We start from the raw sequence: 17,412 nt of genomic DNA, 5'->3' as shown, positions 1-17,412 counted from the left end.
ATCTGTGTTGTCTGATATCCAGCTGATGGAACAGTGATGCAGCAGGCTAGAATTCAGAAAAGTGGGTTAAAAATAATTCAGGTGCTTTGACTACTTTGTAAGAACATTACACTGGCAAAACCACAGTCACCCCTGAGTAACTCGAATTCTCCTTGTTTAACAAAGCTTCATATTTGATATTTTACTTCCCTGACTAGTGAAAATCTAATTGCTTTAAGCTATCATTATTAGTGATGGACAAAACTGTTGCCATCTGGTAATTAAAGTATTTGTTGAGGATAAATCTTCACTTGAGCATAGAGGCTTTGAATCAGTTAAAAACTTTGTTGAGGCTTGCTTTTTTCCGCAACTTGAGATTAGTTCAATCTTGTGAATTGAAAAAAAATCTAACCAGTATTACAATATGTTGCAATGAACTGCAGCATGTGGTTACAGTATATAAATGAGTAATGTGCTTGGGGAATTGTTAACCAGCTTGAAAATCAGTCCATAAATTTCCAAACAACCTTATTAAAAATACTTGTGAAAACATGGCTGCTAACTACATGTGCCTTTAAGCTTCTCGAATGAAAGGTAGGTGCGCAAGAAGACAGCTAATTATAATTAGCCTCACGACACTAGCCAATAAGCTTCACTGGTAAGATTTCCAGTGTAATACATGACCTTGAGTAAGGTACTAAGGAATCATATGACTGTGAAGCATTGTGAGCATTTCCCTCAAACAGTTACAGTAAGTGAGGACGTAAGCTTTGGAAGCAATCAATGACCTACCGATATTGTGACTGTGATCGTTGTGGAATCTGGGCCGTGCCTTTTAATGTTGTCCGGATTTCTGAAGGGGAAATGAAGTCTTATTTCCACTTTGTCCAAATGTGTCGACATCTGGAGTGCACAAAACAGAAGAGTATGTATTAAGTTTTTTGATTAGGATTTAATGAAAACACTTATTTTAAAACTTTTTTATGGTACACTTTCGAGTGCTGAATTATAACAAAATATATTTCCAATATATTTCCAGTGGTCTAATATAAACCTTGTATTATACATTACAAACAAGAGTGGGAATGGAAACTGAGTTCATATAACATGCTGTGTTTGTATATTTGAAATTTAAAAGTGAGGTGACTAGATAAAGGAAGATTTTTACATCTGTGATGCATTGATAGAATTGCTCCAAGAAATAGGTTACAAGGAAGAATAAATTATTAATGAAGCCATGTTAAAGCTGTTTAGCATGTTGAAGAATAATCTGTAGTAGCGTAATAATGGTAATTAAGTTTGGCTTTGGCCTACACAATTGCCCCTATATAGGCATGAAATTGTATTTGAAATTTTGACAGCTTGTACTTCCGATGAAGATCTGATTAACTCTGCCATCATTAGTATTTGCAAATAACGAACTAGACAGGATCTAAGGGAGCTTCTGCTTTATGTATAGGTGAATGCTGCATTAATCTATTTAGGTATAAGCAATAGTAATTGCACCAGAAACCAATAATTGTTTGGTCTTGTGGTTCTTTGGTATCACTAAGGCAATTGCTGATGCTTCTAACACCTTGACTTTCTCTCTACCCTCCACTGCCTATGATTTGTCGTGCTGTTTGACCGACATCCAGTATTGGATAAGCAGAAATTTTCCCCAATTAAATATTAGGAAGACCAAAGCCATTATCTTCGGCTCCTGCCACAATCTCCGTTCCTTAGTCACCGATTCAATACCCCTCCCTGGCCACTCTCCGAGGCTGAACCTGACTGTTCGCAATGTTGGTGTCCTATTTGACCCTGAGCTGAGCTTCCAAACTCATATCCTCTCCATCACCAAAACTGCCTACTTCCACCTTCGTAATAGTGCCCGTCTCTGCCCCTGACTCAGCCCATCTGCTGCTGAAACCCTCATCCATGTGTTTGTTACATCTAGACTCGACCATTCTAATGCTCTCCTGGCCAGCTTCTCCACTTCCACTCTCCGTAAACTTGAGCTCATCCAAAATTCTACTGGCCGTATCCTAACTTGCACCAAGTCCCGTTCAACCATCACCCCTGTGCTCATTGACCTATATTGGTTTGCAGTCTACCAACACCTTGAATTTAAAATTCTCATCCTTGTGTTCAAAACCCTCCATGGCCTCGCCACTCGCCGCTCGCAATCTCTGTAACCACCTCCAGCCCTACAACCCTCTGACTCTGCATTCTTCCAATTCTGGCCTCTTGTGCATCCCTGATTTCCTTTACCCCACCATTGGCAGACATGGCTTTAGCTGTCTAGGCCCTAAGCTCTGGAATTCCCTCCCTAAACCTCTCTGCCTCTCTCTCCTCCTGTAAGACGTTCCTTAGAATCTCTTTGACCAAGCTTTTGGTCACCTATCCTAATATGTCCTTATGTGGCTCGGTGTAAAATTTGGTCTGATTACGCTCCTGTGAAGTACCTTGGGACGTTTCACTACATTAAAGGTGCTATATAAATACAAGTTATTTAGTCCATCTCATTGTCAAGCTGATTCCTTCCATTAAGTTCCTGCCTTAGAGCACCAAGGGGGAAAAATTTGGTTGATTTGCGTCTCCCGTTAGCACCCTAAGAGGGCGCTAATGGGGCACAAAGCAACTAACGCCTGGATGCGGCGCCGCTAACACCTTCCGTGAAATTCAATGGGAGGTTAGCGGTGGCGGTAACCATTAGTGCCCCACGGTGCTGCGCCGCCGCCGATGATGTCATTGCCGTGTGCAGCACCCCGCTCACACTCCAGCTGTAATCTTCAGTAGCGGCCCCTGACTTACCGCCGGACACTATGTCCGACAGGGTCAGGGGGGAGTACGTGCGGCCAGAGGGGCGCAAATTAAAGGGGAGGTGCTGGGCGGCCATTTTTGTTGCTGGCCACCTGCCAGCACCTGCCCCCGTCGCTGTCCCCGGTCTTCTGTGAAGCCACCCCATGGGGTCCCGGCTGTGCTCCGTGAGCCCGGCACTCCTCTTGACTGCCGGGCTTTTTTGCCAGCACTCCGATCCCTGGTGACCCAGCTGGGCCCCAGGTTGTGCTGCACGAGGCCCCTCCCCTTTAATAAGGAGAGGAAGGCCGGCAGTACCGCGGTGCGACATGTTGCAGTGTGTGGCGCTGCTGCACGTAGCATTGCGATATTCACTCGCAGCACCCCAAGAGGGAGGCGGGGTGCTTCCAGTAGTGCTCCCACACTGCAGCTTTTCCCCATAACCCTGGAAATTAATTCTCTCCAAGTACATGTCCAATTGCCTTTTGAAAGTTCCCATGGAATCTAATTCCACCACCCTTTCAGGTAGTGTGTTCCAGATCATAACAAATCTCTGTGTGAAATAATTTCTCCTCATTTCCCCTCTAGTTCTTTTGTCAATTATTTTAAATCTATGACCTCTGGTTATCGACCCACTTGCCAAAGGTAACAGTTTCTCCCTACTTGCTTTATCAAAACCCCTCATAATTTTGAAGACCCCTAGTAGGTCTCCCCTTAACCTTCACTGCTCTAAGAAGAACAATCCCAGCTTCTCCAATCTCTCCATATAACTGAAATCCCTCATCCCTGGCATCATCCTGGTAAACGTCCTCTGTACCCTCTACAAGGCCCTGACATCCTTCCTAAAGTGCGGTGCCCAGAATTGTACACAATACTTCAGCTGAGGCCTAACCAGTGATTTGTAAAGGTTTAGCATGATGTCCTTGTTTTTGTATTCAATGTCCCTATTTACAATGCCAAATATCCCATACCCTTTCTTAACTGCCTTCTCAACTTGCCCTGCCACCTTCAAGGATTTGGGAATATGCACCCCCAGGTCCCTCTACTCTTACACACCGCTCAAAATAGTACCATTTAAATTATACTGCCTCTCCATGTTGTTTCCCCGAAAGTGCATCACTTCACACTTAACCACATTAAATTGCATCTGCCATGTGTCTGCCCATTTCACCAGTCTGTCTTTGTCCTCCTGAAGTCTGCTACTATCCTGCTCACTATTTGCTATGTTGCCAAGTTTTGTGTTTTCTGCAAACTTAGAAATTGTACTCCCTATACCCAAGTCCAGGCCAGTTATATTAACAAGAAAAGCAATGGTCCTAATATCGGCCCCTGAGGGACCACACTGCATACTTCTTGCAGTCAGAAAAACATCCATTCACCACTACGTTTTGCCTGCTATCCCTTAGCCAATTACATACCCAAGTTACCACCGTCCCTTTAATAAATGTACTACTATTGTTCAAATAAGTTTATTATATACTTTATCAAATGCCTTTTGAAAGTTCATATATACATCTACTGCATTACCTTCATCAACCCTCTCTATTACTTCATCAAAGATTTTTAAAATGAAAAAAAATACAGGTATGTTAATCACAGGTACTGTTGCACAGAAGACAGGAAGAGCCCCCTTTAAATAGCGCCCCCCCAGCCCCACAGCGACTGGGAAGCGTTCCAGTCAACCTGTCATTGGTAGCGACAGGCGGAAAGGAGGGGGGCGCCACTGAATTTCCGGTCCGGGGCGCCCCAAGGGCGTTGCACTCTGGAATGACGTCAAGATCTGCGTGCGCAGGAGAGCGGGCGGTAGGGTTTAGCGCCGCCGCTAAATGTCCGCTCAATTTCGCGAGAGGTGCAGGTCTCGCCGCGCCCGGGCGCTAGTTGGTTAGTGCCCCACTTATCGCCCTCTTAAGGCGCTAACGGGTGACGCTCACAACTGAATTTCTCCCCCATACATTCTGTCCTTATTTTTTTTATACTTTAATATTATTATCTATAGTTAAAAAGCAAAACATTTGGCAGTTTCGGAAGCCGAGCAATAAATTTGATTGGAGCGTTGGAATTTCTCTGCAATGCAGCTAAGAAGCTGGGAGATGGAAACTGAGGCCGTTACAGTGCCATTGCTGCAAGGAGGGTACAATTACAGCATGACAAATTTGCATAGGCAGTCTTCATTGGCAATGTGGACATATGGATTTATTGTGGGAAAGGTTGATGAGAAGTGCATGGAGGTGTAAAATGTTTAATATATTGTATTGCATAACTAGTCATTGATCCAGGGGCCTCAAGATTCAATTATGAATGTTTGTTGTACTTCCTCAGATTGTTATGGTCCAGCAGCTCCCGCAGCTCTGTTCCCCTGATGATCCAGTAGAATTATGATTTAAAACAACAGCAGAAAGGCAAGAAATAAGTTAATTGTAGGACTGAAGAAAGCAGGGAGAGGCACTGTTAGTGATATGCTTTCGTATAGTGAGATCAATTTTTAATTCCTGAGTCAGGGTCACATATCTGACTCATGGCGTACTGCAGCATCTCAGACAATTCCTACTTGTTTGCCTGAACATGCTGCATCTCTGCGTTGGGGAAGTGCCAGAAAAGTAGCATTGTGCTTCTGTTCGAACAATGTATTGTGGTTGTATAAAATGTCAATGATTTTGGAGTCTCTATTTCTTTAGGTTTTAACCCTACCCACCCAACGGAAACCAGGTGCATGGGCAGTTAAAATTGCCCAGGTTACTTACCCACATTGGAGCTGCTGGGAGCCAACTGTTCCCAATTTTAACCCGCTCTACTAAGCAGGCGACACGTACACCACAGACTGTTTTTTAGCTATCTGATATTCTGATATATTCCTGACTGTTCACAGTCAGAAAGAAACTGGAAACCTTCCAACACAATGGGGGGAATTTTAGTCCCCAAGGATGGATGGGTTAGTGGTGGGTGGGTAGGTTAAAATATCAAATATGTGAAACCCGACCCCCACTTCTGGTTTCGATGGAGGCGGGTTTGGGTGTGGCCGAGTAACCTGACCTCGAGGGGCAGGTCTGCCATTTTAATATGTTAATGAGGGCACATCACTCCAATTTTGACTGCAATTTAAATTAACACCTCCAGCGCCGGTTACCCGGGACTCCGGAAACTCGGCAGTAAAATGGAGGCGAGATTGAGCAGCACTTCATGGGGGTGGTTAAAGGGCAGGTGACTGCAGCAGTCCAAGATCCCCGATGTATTTGTACCTGCAAGCAGACTTAAAGGGTGGCTGTTAGGAGACAACAGATACCACCTTCAAACTTGCCCGATGAAATGTGTGAGGAACCCCACCAATGAACTCCAAGAGTGGTACAATGACAGCTATATGACCACCAGATGTGCCATTTAAGCAAGCCATCGACATGCTCAAGATGCACTTCAGGTGCCTGGGCAGATCTGGAGGCACCCTTCAGTACTCGCCAGCGAGGGTCTCTAGAATGATCGTGGTGTGCTGTGTTCTACACAACATTACACAGCAACAAGGATTAGAGCTAGAGGGAAAAAAAGGCGCTCATCACTCATCATCTGATGACAATTCCAATGAAGAGGAGAAGGATGAGGAAGAGGTGGATGAGGAAGATGAAGATGGTGCACCCAAGTCCACACCAGCCGCTCACATTACTGCTCGGGGTGCCAGGGATGCTATAATAGCTCAAAGGTTCAGTTAGTCACTCACACTGGACCAAAGTAACTATCATATCCCCCGGCCCCACCCACCCCCCCCCACTCACACAAAGCAGTCCTGCAACCAACCACACCCCCATTGCACACTCCCCAATTTGTCGCGTCAATTCATGTCTTTACATTCACCACCAATTAAACTGAAAATGAGATGAGGCGAGTTGCCACTCGGCATGCAAGAATGGGCAACACGGGGAAGTGGTGCAAATTAATACATTTTAAGTGAGATAATAACAAAAGGAACCTTAACACCATAACATTTTAACAAACACCCATGCGCATACCCTTAGTGAATTACAATGTTTTTCTCTTCCTTTGCCTACTGCTCCTAAGTGGTGCAACCCCTGTGGCTTCACCAGACATAGAAGCAGGCTACTCAGATCCCTGCTCTGACTACTAACATGCTCTTGACCATCGACCTCCCGGTGTTGGAGAACCCTGCCTAAGACTGCTCTACTTGTAACTGTAGGGGCAGGCTCGGCCATCGGGAGATGAGGCAGCATGTCGGGTACAGGCTGAGGGGGTCGGGGGATCCAATGGGTGAGACGGGGGTTGCTTTGAGTGGAGATCCCACTTCCATGTCCCATTTTGCCATCCTCCATCTCCTTGGCCAGCAGCACATCACTCCTACCTCTCTGCTGTGGAGCAGCTTGGTGTAGATCCATGATGCGTTGTAAGGCCATGGATAAGGTATCTGTCATTCTGTTTAAGGCAGTAGACGTGCTGCCATCCAAAGTCTGCACTGACGTGGGCATAACCTGAATGGTCTGGTTTGATAGCCATGAGTGAAGTTCCACGGAAGCGGCCATTCTCTCCATGACAGACATTCTTGCAATGGCCAGTGACATCAATCCACAAATATTCAAGCTGGACGTCTCTATCTTTTCTGCTATTGTGGAGTGTGTGTGGCATGCCTGCCAGTACATCACAAATTTGCTGCTACCCCTCAATGATTCTTCTTTTCATCACTAATCCCTGGGAACAGGAATAGGCCATTTAGCCCCTTGAGCTTGTCTGCCATTCAATGAGATCATGGCTGATACGTGACCCAACTTTGCCCCAAATCCTCTAATATCTTTGGTTAACAGAAATCTATTAATCTCAGATTTAACATTAACAATTGAGCTAGCATCAACTGCCGTTTGTGGAAGAGAGTTCCAAACTTCTACCACCCTTCGTGTGTAGAAGTGTTTCCTAACTTCATTCCTGAATGGCCTGGCTCTAATTTTTAGGCGACGTCCGCTAGTCCTAGAATCCCCAACCAGCGGAAGTAGTTTCTCTCTATCTACCCTATCAGTTCCCCTTAATAACTTGAAAACTTCGATCAAATCACCCCTTAATCTCCTAAATTGCAGGGAATACAACCCTAGTTCGTGTAATCTCTCCTAATAATTTAACCCTGGAGTCCAGGTATCATTCTAGTAAATCTACTCTGCACTCCCTCCAAGGCCAATATATCCTTCCTAAGGTGTGGTGCCCAGAACTGAACACAGTACTCCAGGAGTGGTCTAACCAGGGTTTTGTATAGCTGCAGCATAACTTCTAACCTATTGTATTCTAGTTCTCCAGATATAAAGGCCGGCATTCCATTAGCCTTTTAAAAAAAATTTTAATACATGTTCATGACATTTTAATGAACTATATTCATTGACCCCTAAGTCTCTTTGGACCTTAATTTCATCTAGCTTTTCAACATTTAGAAAGTACTCTGTTCTATCCTTTTTAGGACCAAAGTGGATGACCTCACACTTGCCTATATTGAAATCCATTTGCCACAGTTTTGCCCATTCACGTAATCTATTAATAATCTGTAATTTTATGCTTCCATCTACACTGCTTACAATGCCGCCTATCTTTGTGCCATCAGCAAACTTGGCTATGTGGCTCACTATCCCATCATCTAAGTCATTAATAAATACAGTGAATAATCTGTGTCCAGCTGAGCAGAGCTTGGAGAGGATTGTTGCCCCTAACGCGGACTCTCCACAGCTGGCCCTGCAACAGTGTCTGCTCGTGCTCACCTGTGAACTGAGTCACCAGGTGAAAGCCCAACTATTTGTCTATCAGGACCCACAGATGTTTGAGTATTTGCCACCTGTTGCCGGCTCCTCACTGCACCTAGCAATACATCAAGTCATGCGTCGTTAAACCGGGGCGCAGACCTTGACAGTCCTGAGTCCATCTTTAAACTCCGCCGTCTCTGCACGAACTTTGAACTTCTCCAAATGCCGTCTTTGAAACGGCCCTCTAAATAGTCGAGTTGAGATTGCGTCATGTGGGTGCTCACCACGCCCGCGGTCCCGCATTGGAGGCGTGAAACCTGGAAGTAAAATTATAATTAGGTAGTCATGTGGAAATTGGACATTCAGGTGCAGCAAACCACTTCCTGGTTTTGTGCCTACTATCGTCACCACCACCCACCCCCCCCCCACTCCACCCCCCACCCCACTCCTCCCCCCACCATCACTCCACCGCCCTCCCACGCCCCCGCCGACTCAGAACCCGCCTCTGGGTTATTATTGGGCCCAATTAGTGTGAGTATCTTATCAATTATGGAAAAAAGACACCAGAATAATTCCTGTTCCAAGTCCTTTCTGTGAAAGAATTGGTTAAAAAATTCTGAAATTTAAGTAACTGACAATCGTACTGTGCTGCAGAATCACTTTGCATTATTATAGCAACTATTTAATGTGGCTTAATGAGCATTGACTATTTAGTCACTTTGAAGTTTTGTGCCAAAACCAAATATGTTTTGCAACCATTGCAACGACATTGACCAGAAACTTAACTGGGCCAGCTACATAAATACTGTGGCAACAAGAGCAGGTCAGAGGCTGGGTATTCTGCGGCAATTATCTTGCCATTGACTCCCCAAAGCCTTTCCACCATCTACAAGGCACAAGTCAGGAGTGTGATGGAATACTCTCCACTTGCCTGGATGAGTGCAGCTCCAACAACACTCAAGAAGCTCAACACCATCCAGGACAAAGCAACCCGCTTGATTGGCACCCCATCCAACACCTTAAACATTCACTCCCTCCACCACTGGTGCACCGAGCTGCAGTGTGTACCATCTACAAGATGCACTGCAGCAACTCGCCAAGGCTCCTTCGGCAGCACCTCCCAAACCCGCAAGCTCTTCCACCTAGAAGGACAAGAGCAGCAGGTGCATGGGAACACCACCACCTCCAAGATCCCCATCAAGTCACATACCAACCTGACTTGAAAGTATATCGGCGTTCCTTCATCGCCGCTGGGTCAAAATCCTGGAACTCCCTCCCTAACAGCACTGTGGGAGTACCTTCACCACATGGACTGCAGTGGTTCAAGAAGACGGCTCACCACCACCTTCTCAAGGGCAATTAGGGATGGGTAATAAATGCTGGCCTTGCCAGCGATGCCCACATCCCATTAATGAATAAAAAAAACAAAAAAAACTTGTGCTTTGTTGATTTAATCTATAAAGTGTTGTTCCACAGAATTCTAATCCCCAAGTCAGAAGTTTTCTTATACACAGTTCTGATTTGTGGTTACTGTGTTTTCTGTGGGTAGGATAAAACTCTAGATTGTTATTAAAAAATGTAAGAATCTGAAGCTGCAGTGGTTACATTTAACAAGGTCCAGCTTTGAATTTCTGACATGACTACGGAAGGTTGATAAATATAATGCTTCAGATCAACTCCATCTAACATTGCAGCAGTCAAACCTGTATGGATTATCTTTCTGTGGCTATGATGAACATCATCTTATTAAAAGAAAAAGATGTACTATCTTTCCAAGCCATGCTTTTAAAATGTGCTCTGTATGCTAGCACAGAACGTTTAAAAGTGTTCATCAAACCTTTGGTTTTGCTGAGGGGGAAGAGTTGGAAAAGCCATACTGTGCCAGTAGAGTGGCAGGATGTGGGTTTGCATCCATGATTCACATCCCAAATGCAAGATCTCATTTAGGCTGTTGAAAATGTGGAGTGGAGAGAGAACAAAGGAAGAGGCTCTTCTGCATACTTCTCAGAAAGTTACAGTGAATTGGCAGAGACTGGAGTGGGTAATTTTTTTCACTCTCAACATGGGACAGTTGGGGGAGAGGAACATTAGAAGGTGTAAAAAGGCTACAATGTGCTTTGTAGCATTTGAAATCCATTATTAAACTGCCAGTAAATTACTGCTAAATAACTGCTAAATTAAAAAGTAGAACCTCAAGGGTAATAATGTCTGCATTATTACCTGAGCCACGAGCAAATTGGCATAGGGTAAATAAAATTAGAGAGATGAATGCGTGGCTCAAAGACTGGTGTGGAAGAAATGGGTTTCAATTCCTGGGGCACTGGCACCAGTACTGGGGAAAGTGGGATCTGTGTCGTTGGGATGGTCTTCACCTGAACCGTGCTGGGACCAGTGTTCTGGCGTGTCGTATAACTAGGGCGATAGAGAGGGCTTTAAACTAAATATTGGGGGCATGGGGTCAAATTTGAGAAGATGTGGTAAACCAAAGAGTAGAGACAAGGCAATAGAGAAAGGTATTAATATGGGAAATGAAAAACAGACCATGACAGGAAGGGATAGAGAGTACACATTTAAGAGTAAATCAACAGATAAGGCTAGAGGTTACAAAAATAATAAAAGGGCAAAACTAAAGGCTCTGCATCTGAATGCACGTAGCATTCAAAACAAAACGGATGAACTGATAGCGCAAATAGAAATAAATAAATATGACCTGATAGCCATTACAGAAACATGGCTGCAGGATGACATAGATTGGGACCTGAATATTGAAGGGTACATGACATTTAGGAAGGACAGGAAGGTGGGAAAAAGGTGGAGGAGTGGCTCTGTTAATTAATGATGGTATTAGCACAATAGAGAGGGATGACCTAAGTTCAGGAAACCAGGATGTAGAAGCGGTTTGGGTAGAGATGAGAAATAATAAAGGCAAGAAGTCACTTGTGGGAGTGGTGTACAGGCCCCCTAACAGTAACCACATGGTAGGATGGAGTATAAAGGAAGAAATAATGGGAGCTTGTCAGAAGGGTACTGTAGTGTATGTACCCGTCTACCTTTAAGGGAACTATTGAATGTAACCGTTCACCTTTAAGAGGACTACTTTCGGTGTGGCACTATTTGTTTGGCTTCTGTATACTGTAATACCGATAGTGACCACACCAGTATATAAGTGTTGTGGCAGGATTGCTGGGGCAGATTCGCCCGGACCTTCGAATAGTAAAGACCTGTTTGTTTGTTACTTCTGAAGTCTGTGTATTTATTAACTGCACAACCCACAGACTTTACAGTGGCGACGAGTCCGATCGTACCCTGTGGCAAGATTACCAAAGCAAGAAGAGCGTCGAAGAGAGGCAACCGCCCTCGTCGTGCTGCTGGAAGAAAACACGAGGCTGCAGCAGGAGAAAGGTGGAAGACTTTAGCAACAAAAGCTTCCGTCTGCAACAGGCACTGACTACCCTTCTACCACGGTGCGGAGTGAGCCGATCAGCAGGGAACAAGGCGGCCGAAGAGACTGTGAGTAGGGGAAGGTGTAGAAGTATCCGGAGGATAAGGGCAGAGCACTCGACCTCGGTCGAGGGGGAGCTGAGCCGGTCAGAAGTCGGGTCCAACGGCGTCGGGTGACAGCCGGACCGCGATCAGCGGGAAAAGCCGGGCAGCGACCGCAGCCACGAAGCGCTGAGACTGGGAGTAGGCGCGGGAAGAGAAACCCAGCGCAGCCGGGGAGGGAAACACCGGTCTGTGAGAGGGCTGGGAGGCGAACAGGAACCGTGCGGGTGAGAGAGAGAGACAGAGCCGAGCAAGGGGAGAGAGACTGCGCGAGAGCCAGTCCAACGGCTGAGCTGTTCTCCACCAACGGGGTACCCAGCGCCGGTAGAGCCGTGCGGGCGGGAGGAAAAGACAGAGCCGAGTAAGGGGAGCTGTGCGGAAGCCAGCCCAGCGGCTGAACCTGTCCGCTGTGGGGAAAGCGTACCCCTTCCACCAGGGAAGAAACGCGGGAAGCCGCCATTAGGCGGAGAAGACGATTGAAGTGGGCGGGGCGAGAAGGAAAGAGCGGGAAACCGCCATTTTCGCGGGAAAACCGCCATCTTAGAAATAAACAAATAAATAAGAATACTTGAAGAAATACTTGTGTTGTACCCAAGGAAAGAAAGATGCCTAAGCGGGCGGACATCAACGAGTTCAATTCGGAAATAGAAGACTGGGCCACGTACGTAGAACGTATTGAGATACATTGTAAGGCTAACAAAATAGCTAAGGAGGAAAAAGCTTTAACCTTACTTAACATGATGGGTGCGAAAACATTCGGGTTGTTGAAGCATCTTCTCTCACCAGCTAAACCGGCAGATCAGACTTTTGATGATATTGTAGCAGTGCTGAAGGATCACTTGAACCCCACACCATTGATGCTGGCTGAACGATTCAAATTCTACGCAAGAACGCAGAGGAAAGACGAAAGCAATGTGGAATACTTGGTCGAACTGCGTAGGATAGCGAAATACTGCCAGTTTGGAGGGAATCTGACAGAGGCACTGCGTGACAAGTTCGTATGCGGATTGTCCAAAGAAGGAACGCAGAAGCGACTACTGGAAGAAAATGACCTCACACTGGACAGGGCTGTCCTCACAGCTGCATCGCACGAAGCCGCAGCGAAAGGAACGGCGGAAATGCAGCTAAAGGCGGCGGCACTAGGGGTGGACCAAATTACTTCGAGCACAACAAAATGCTACCGTTGTGGGAAGACAACACACGACCAAAATCAATGCTGGGTTAAAAACCAAGAATGCAGGAAATGTGGCAAGATCGGGCACATAGCTAAGGTATGCCGGTCAGGAGCAACGTACAACAATAAGAAGTCACCACAAAAATGGTACGGAAAGGTACAAGAGGTGACTAAGAAGAGTCTGAGGGAACAGAAGTCGGTCTCACACTCCAAATGCAAAGGACTGGACAGTCTGAGAATTCACAACGTGAGCAATGAAGCTGACCGACAAACTATCTGGATAACGCTACAGATTGCAAAGGTCCAAGTAAAAATGGAAGTGGACACCGGATCGGCGTTGACGGTCATGAATAAGCATGACTATAAAAAAAATTTCAAGCATATTCCACTACGGGATACGGAACTAGTACTACAGACATACACGGGGCACAAAGTATTCCCCATCGGAATGATAGAAGTCAAGGTGAGATACAAGGATAAAGATCATCACCGGTTGGACCTGTATGTATTGCCTGAGGGAGGACCACCACTTCTGGGACGGGAGTGGATCCGAAAAATAAAATTGGACTGGCAGTCACTAAACACCATGACGGTGGATTCCGAAAAAGAGGATGTCAAACCTGAACGGTTGTCCAGAATATTGGACGAAGCTAAGGAGGTATTCCAGCAAGGACTGGGAACACTGCGAGGTATTAAAGCAAAGGTTAAGATTGCAGAAAATGCAAGCCCAAAGTTTTTTAAGGCCAGATCGGTACCTTACGCAATACGACCAGCTGTGGAGGCAGAACTGGAAGAACTTGAACGATCAGGGGTTCTGTCAAAAGTGGACTGGAGTGAGTGGGCCACGCCCATTGTTCCCGTCATGAAGTCCTCACCGAGTAATAAGCCAGGGGGACCGGGGAAGGTCCGTATCTGCGGAGATTTCAAGATTACTGTGAATCCGGTGCTTCACACGGTACAATACCCGCTTCCGCGGATTGAAGATATCTTTGCTTCGTTGGCTGGAGGGAAGCATTTCACGAAAATAGATCTGGCTCAAGCATATCTACAGATGGAGGTTGAGGAAGAGTCACGCCAGTACCTCACCATCAACACTCACAGAGGCTTATATCGCTACAATAGACTGGTCTTTGGGGTAGCTTCGGCGCCAGCAATTTGGCAGAGGGCCATGGAACAGGTGTTACAAGGAATTCCAAACACGCAGTGCTATTTAGATGACATTTTAATCACGGGAAAAGATGAGGAAGAACACCTCACGAATTTGAAACTGGTACTCACCAGGTTGAAGGAGTATGGCCTTCGGGTTAATCGCAAGAAGTGTGAGTTCTTCCAAAAACGGATCTCATACTGCGGTCATGTCATTGACCGAGAAGGACTGCATAAGTCACCTGAAAAGATAGAAGCGGTCGTGAAGGCCCCCGCTCCAGGAAATGCATCACAGTTAAGATCATTCTTGGGGTTGATTAATTACTGTCACAAGTTTCTGCCAAATTTATCCACGGTGCTGCATCCGCTGAATGACCTGTTGCGGAAAGAAACACCATGGAAGTGGAGTGAAGAATGCAAAAAGGCTTTTCGCAGAAGCAAGGAGTTGATTACCTCTGAAGAAGTGTTGGCTCATTTCAACCCAGCATTACCCCTTCGTCTAGCTTGCGATGCTTCCCCGTACGGAATTGGGGCAGTACTCTCGCACAGGCTACCAAATGGCTCAGAAAGGCCAGTGGCTTTCGCGTCCCGATCATTGACACCCGCGGAGCGAAATTACGCCCAAATAGATAGGGAGGCCCTCAGTCTTATGTGGGGCGTGAAGAAATTCAACCATTACCTACAATGTAAAAAGTTCACATTGCTGACAGACCACCAACCGTTGGTGTCCATATTCAACCCAAATAAGGCCGTTTCCACCATGACAGCACAAAGGTTACAAAGGTGGTCCGTGTTACTTGGGGCACACCAATACGAAATTGAGTACAAAAGGTCTAAACAGCATGGAAATGCTGATGGGTTGTCACGCTTGCCATTGCCGATGGTAGAAGAAGCGAGTATAGTGGACCCAGTAGAGTTGTTCCACTCATCCATAGTGGAGTGTCTACCGATAACAAACTCAATGATTGAGAATGAGACAAGGAATGACCCGACTCTTTCACGAGTCTATGATGTAACGGTGGAGGGATGGCCAGCACAGAGCGAACCAACACTGCAAGCATTTGCACAGAGGAAAGAACAACTGTCAGTGTGTCGAGGAACCCTGATGTGTGGATCTAGAGTGGTGATTCCACCCAAACTCCAAAAGAAGGTGCTAAAGGAGCTGCACGAAGGACACCTGGGGGGAGAAAGATGAAGAATCTAGCAAGAGCGTTTGTGTGGTGGCCAGGCATTGATGGAGACATAGAGGAGATCACGAAGAACTGCCTAGGATGTCAGAGGGTTCAGAACGCGCCACCCCAGGCTCCTCTGCATCCATGGGAGTGGCCCTCATCGCCTTGGCAAAGAGTACACATCGACTTTGCTGGTCCATTTATGGACTCGATGTTTCTAATAGCGGTGGATGCCCACTCCAAGTGGCCGGAAGTAATTAAGATGACCACCACCACGACGGAAAAAACCATCACAGTGTTAAGGACTATGTTTGCTCGGAATGGCCTGCCGGAACAGATCTGTTCTGATAATGGACCACAATTTGTGTCCGAAGAATTCAAGAAATTCTTAAAGAGCAATGGGGTTAAACATTACACGTCAGCCCCATACCATCCCACCTCCAATGGATTGGCTGAAAGGTTTGTCCAGACCTTCAAGAAGGCCGTAAAGGCCATGAGTAATGAAAATATAAGTCTGCAACATAAGGTGGATAGCTTTTTTGTTGGCATACCGAAATGCGACACATGCGGTCACAAATCAAACTCCCGCAATGATGTTCTGTAATAGACGCCTAAGATGCCGGCTGGATTTACTAAAACCAAACGTCAGAAGAGACGTAGAGAACCGGCAATTCCAGGGCATGAACGACAGGGTCACTAGATCTTTCCAGATCGGTCAACGAGTTTTGGCCCGGGACTACCGTACTGAGAAATGGCAGCCTGGAACTATTGGGAAAAGGCTGGGGCCATTGATGTACACCGTGGACATTGGAGACAATATAATAAGGCGCCATGTTGACCAAATCATAGGGTCCGCCACAAATGGGCAACCGACTTCACCACCTTATCCGGGTAATGTTGAAACTGAGATACCCAGAACACCTACTTCCGATCTAGTGATACTGGAGTCAGCTGAACCTGACACGGCTTTTCAAGCCGAATCGACCTTGCCAGAAGCACCTCCTAGCCCGCCTGAAATGACGACACCACTGCGGCGTTATCCGGACAGAATCCGGAAACCCCCGGAAAGACTGAATCTATGAACTGTCTTACATAAACCTGTATATATGTTAGAATGTATGTTCACTATGGACTTAGTAAGTAATAAGCTAAAAAGGGAGGATTGTAGTGTATGTACCCGTCTATCTTTAAGGGAACTATTGAATGTAACCGTTCACCTTTAAGAGGACTACTTTCGGTGTGGCACTATTTGTTTGGCTTCTGTATACTGTAATACCGATAGTGACCACACCAGTATATAAGTGTTGTGGCAGGATTGCTGGGGCAGATTCGCCCGGACCTTCGAATAGTAAAGACCTGTTTGTTTGTTACTTCTGAAGTCTGTGTATTTATTAACTGCACAACCCACAGACTTTACAGGTACGGCAATAATCATGGGCGATTTTAATCTGCATATAGACTGGAAAAATCAGATGGGCAAAGATAGCATAGATGAGGAGTTCATGGAATGTTTTCGGGATAGTTTCTTACAACAGCATGTTCTGGAGCCAACCAGAGGGCAGGCTATAGAAACATAGAAGATAGAAGCAGGAGTAGGCCATTCGGCCCCTTGAGCCTGTTACGCCATTTAATGAGTTCATGGCTGATCATCCAAATTCAGTACCCCGTCCCTGCTTTCTCCCCATATCCCTTGATCCTTTTAACCTTAAGAAATATATCTAACTCCTTCTTGAATATATTTAATGAATTGGCCTCAACTGCCTTGTGTGGTAGAGAATTCCACAGGTTCACCACTCTCTGGGTGAAGAAATTCCTCCTCATCTCAGTCCTAAATGGCTTACCCCTTATCCTTAGACTGTGACCCCTGGTTCTGGACTCCCCGCCATCGGGAACATCCTTCCTG

General features: G+C 45.9%; 1 protein-coding gene across 2 annotated transcripts in view; it reads left to right on the top strand.

Annotated features, from left to right (window-relative positions):
- Positions 1 to 17,412, top strand: part of mcf2l2 (MCF.2 cell line derived transforming sequence-like 2) — a 469,404-nt gene that overhangs the window by 95,780 nt on the left and 356,212 nt on the right. Inside the window, exon 1 of one of the 2 annotated variants that reach the window (XM_085990151.1) lies at positions 465 to 904. The exons of the other annotated variant lie outside the window; for it this stretch is intronic. Coding sequence (XP_085846277.1) covers positions 763 to 904 — 142 coding nt within the window. The 5' untranslated portion in view covers positions 465 to 762. Of the gene's footprint in view, positions 1 to 464; positions 905 to 17,412 lie in introns of those variants that run through there. 2 annotated transcript variants of the gene reach the window in all.

The sequence above is a fragment of the Somniosus microcephalus genome, chromosome 6, assembly GCF_052327205.1.
Source record: "Somniosus microcephalus isolate GS21.2 chromosome 6, FLI_Smic_1.0, whole genome shotgun sequence".
Taxonomy (NCBI): Eukaryota; Metazoa; Chordata; class Chondrichthyes; order Squaliformes; family Somniosidae; genus Somniosus; species Somniosus microcephalus.
This window is presented reverse-complemented; position numbering and strand designations above follow the sequence as displayed.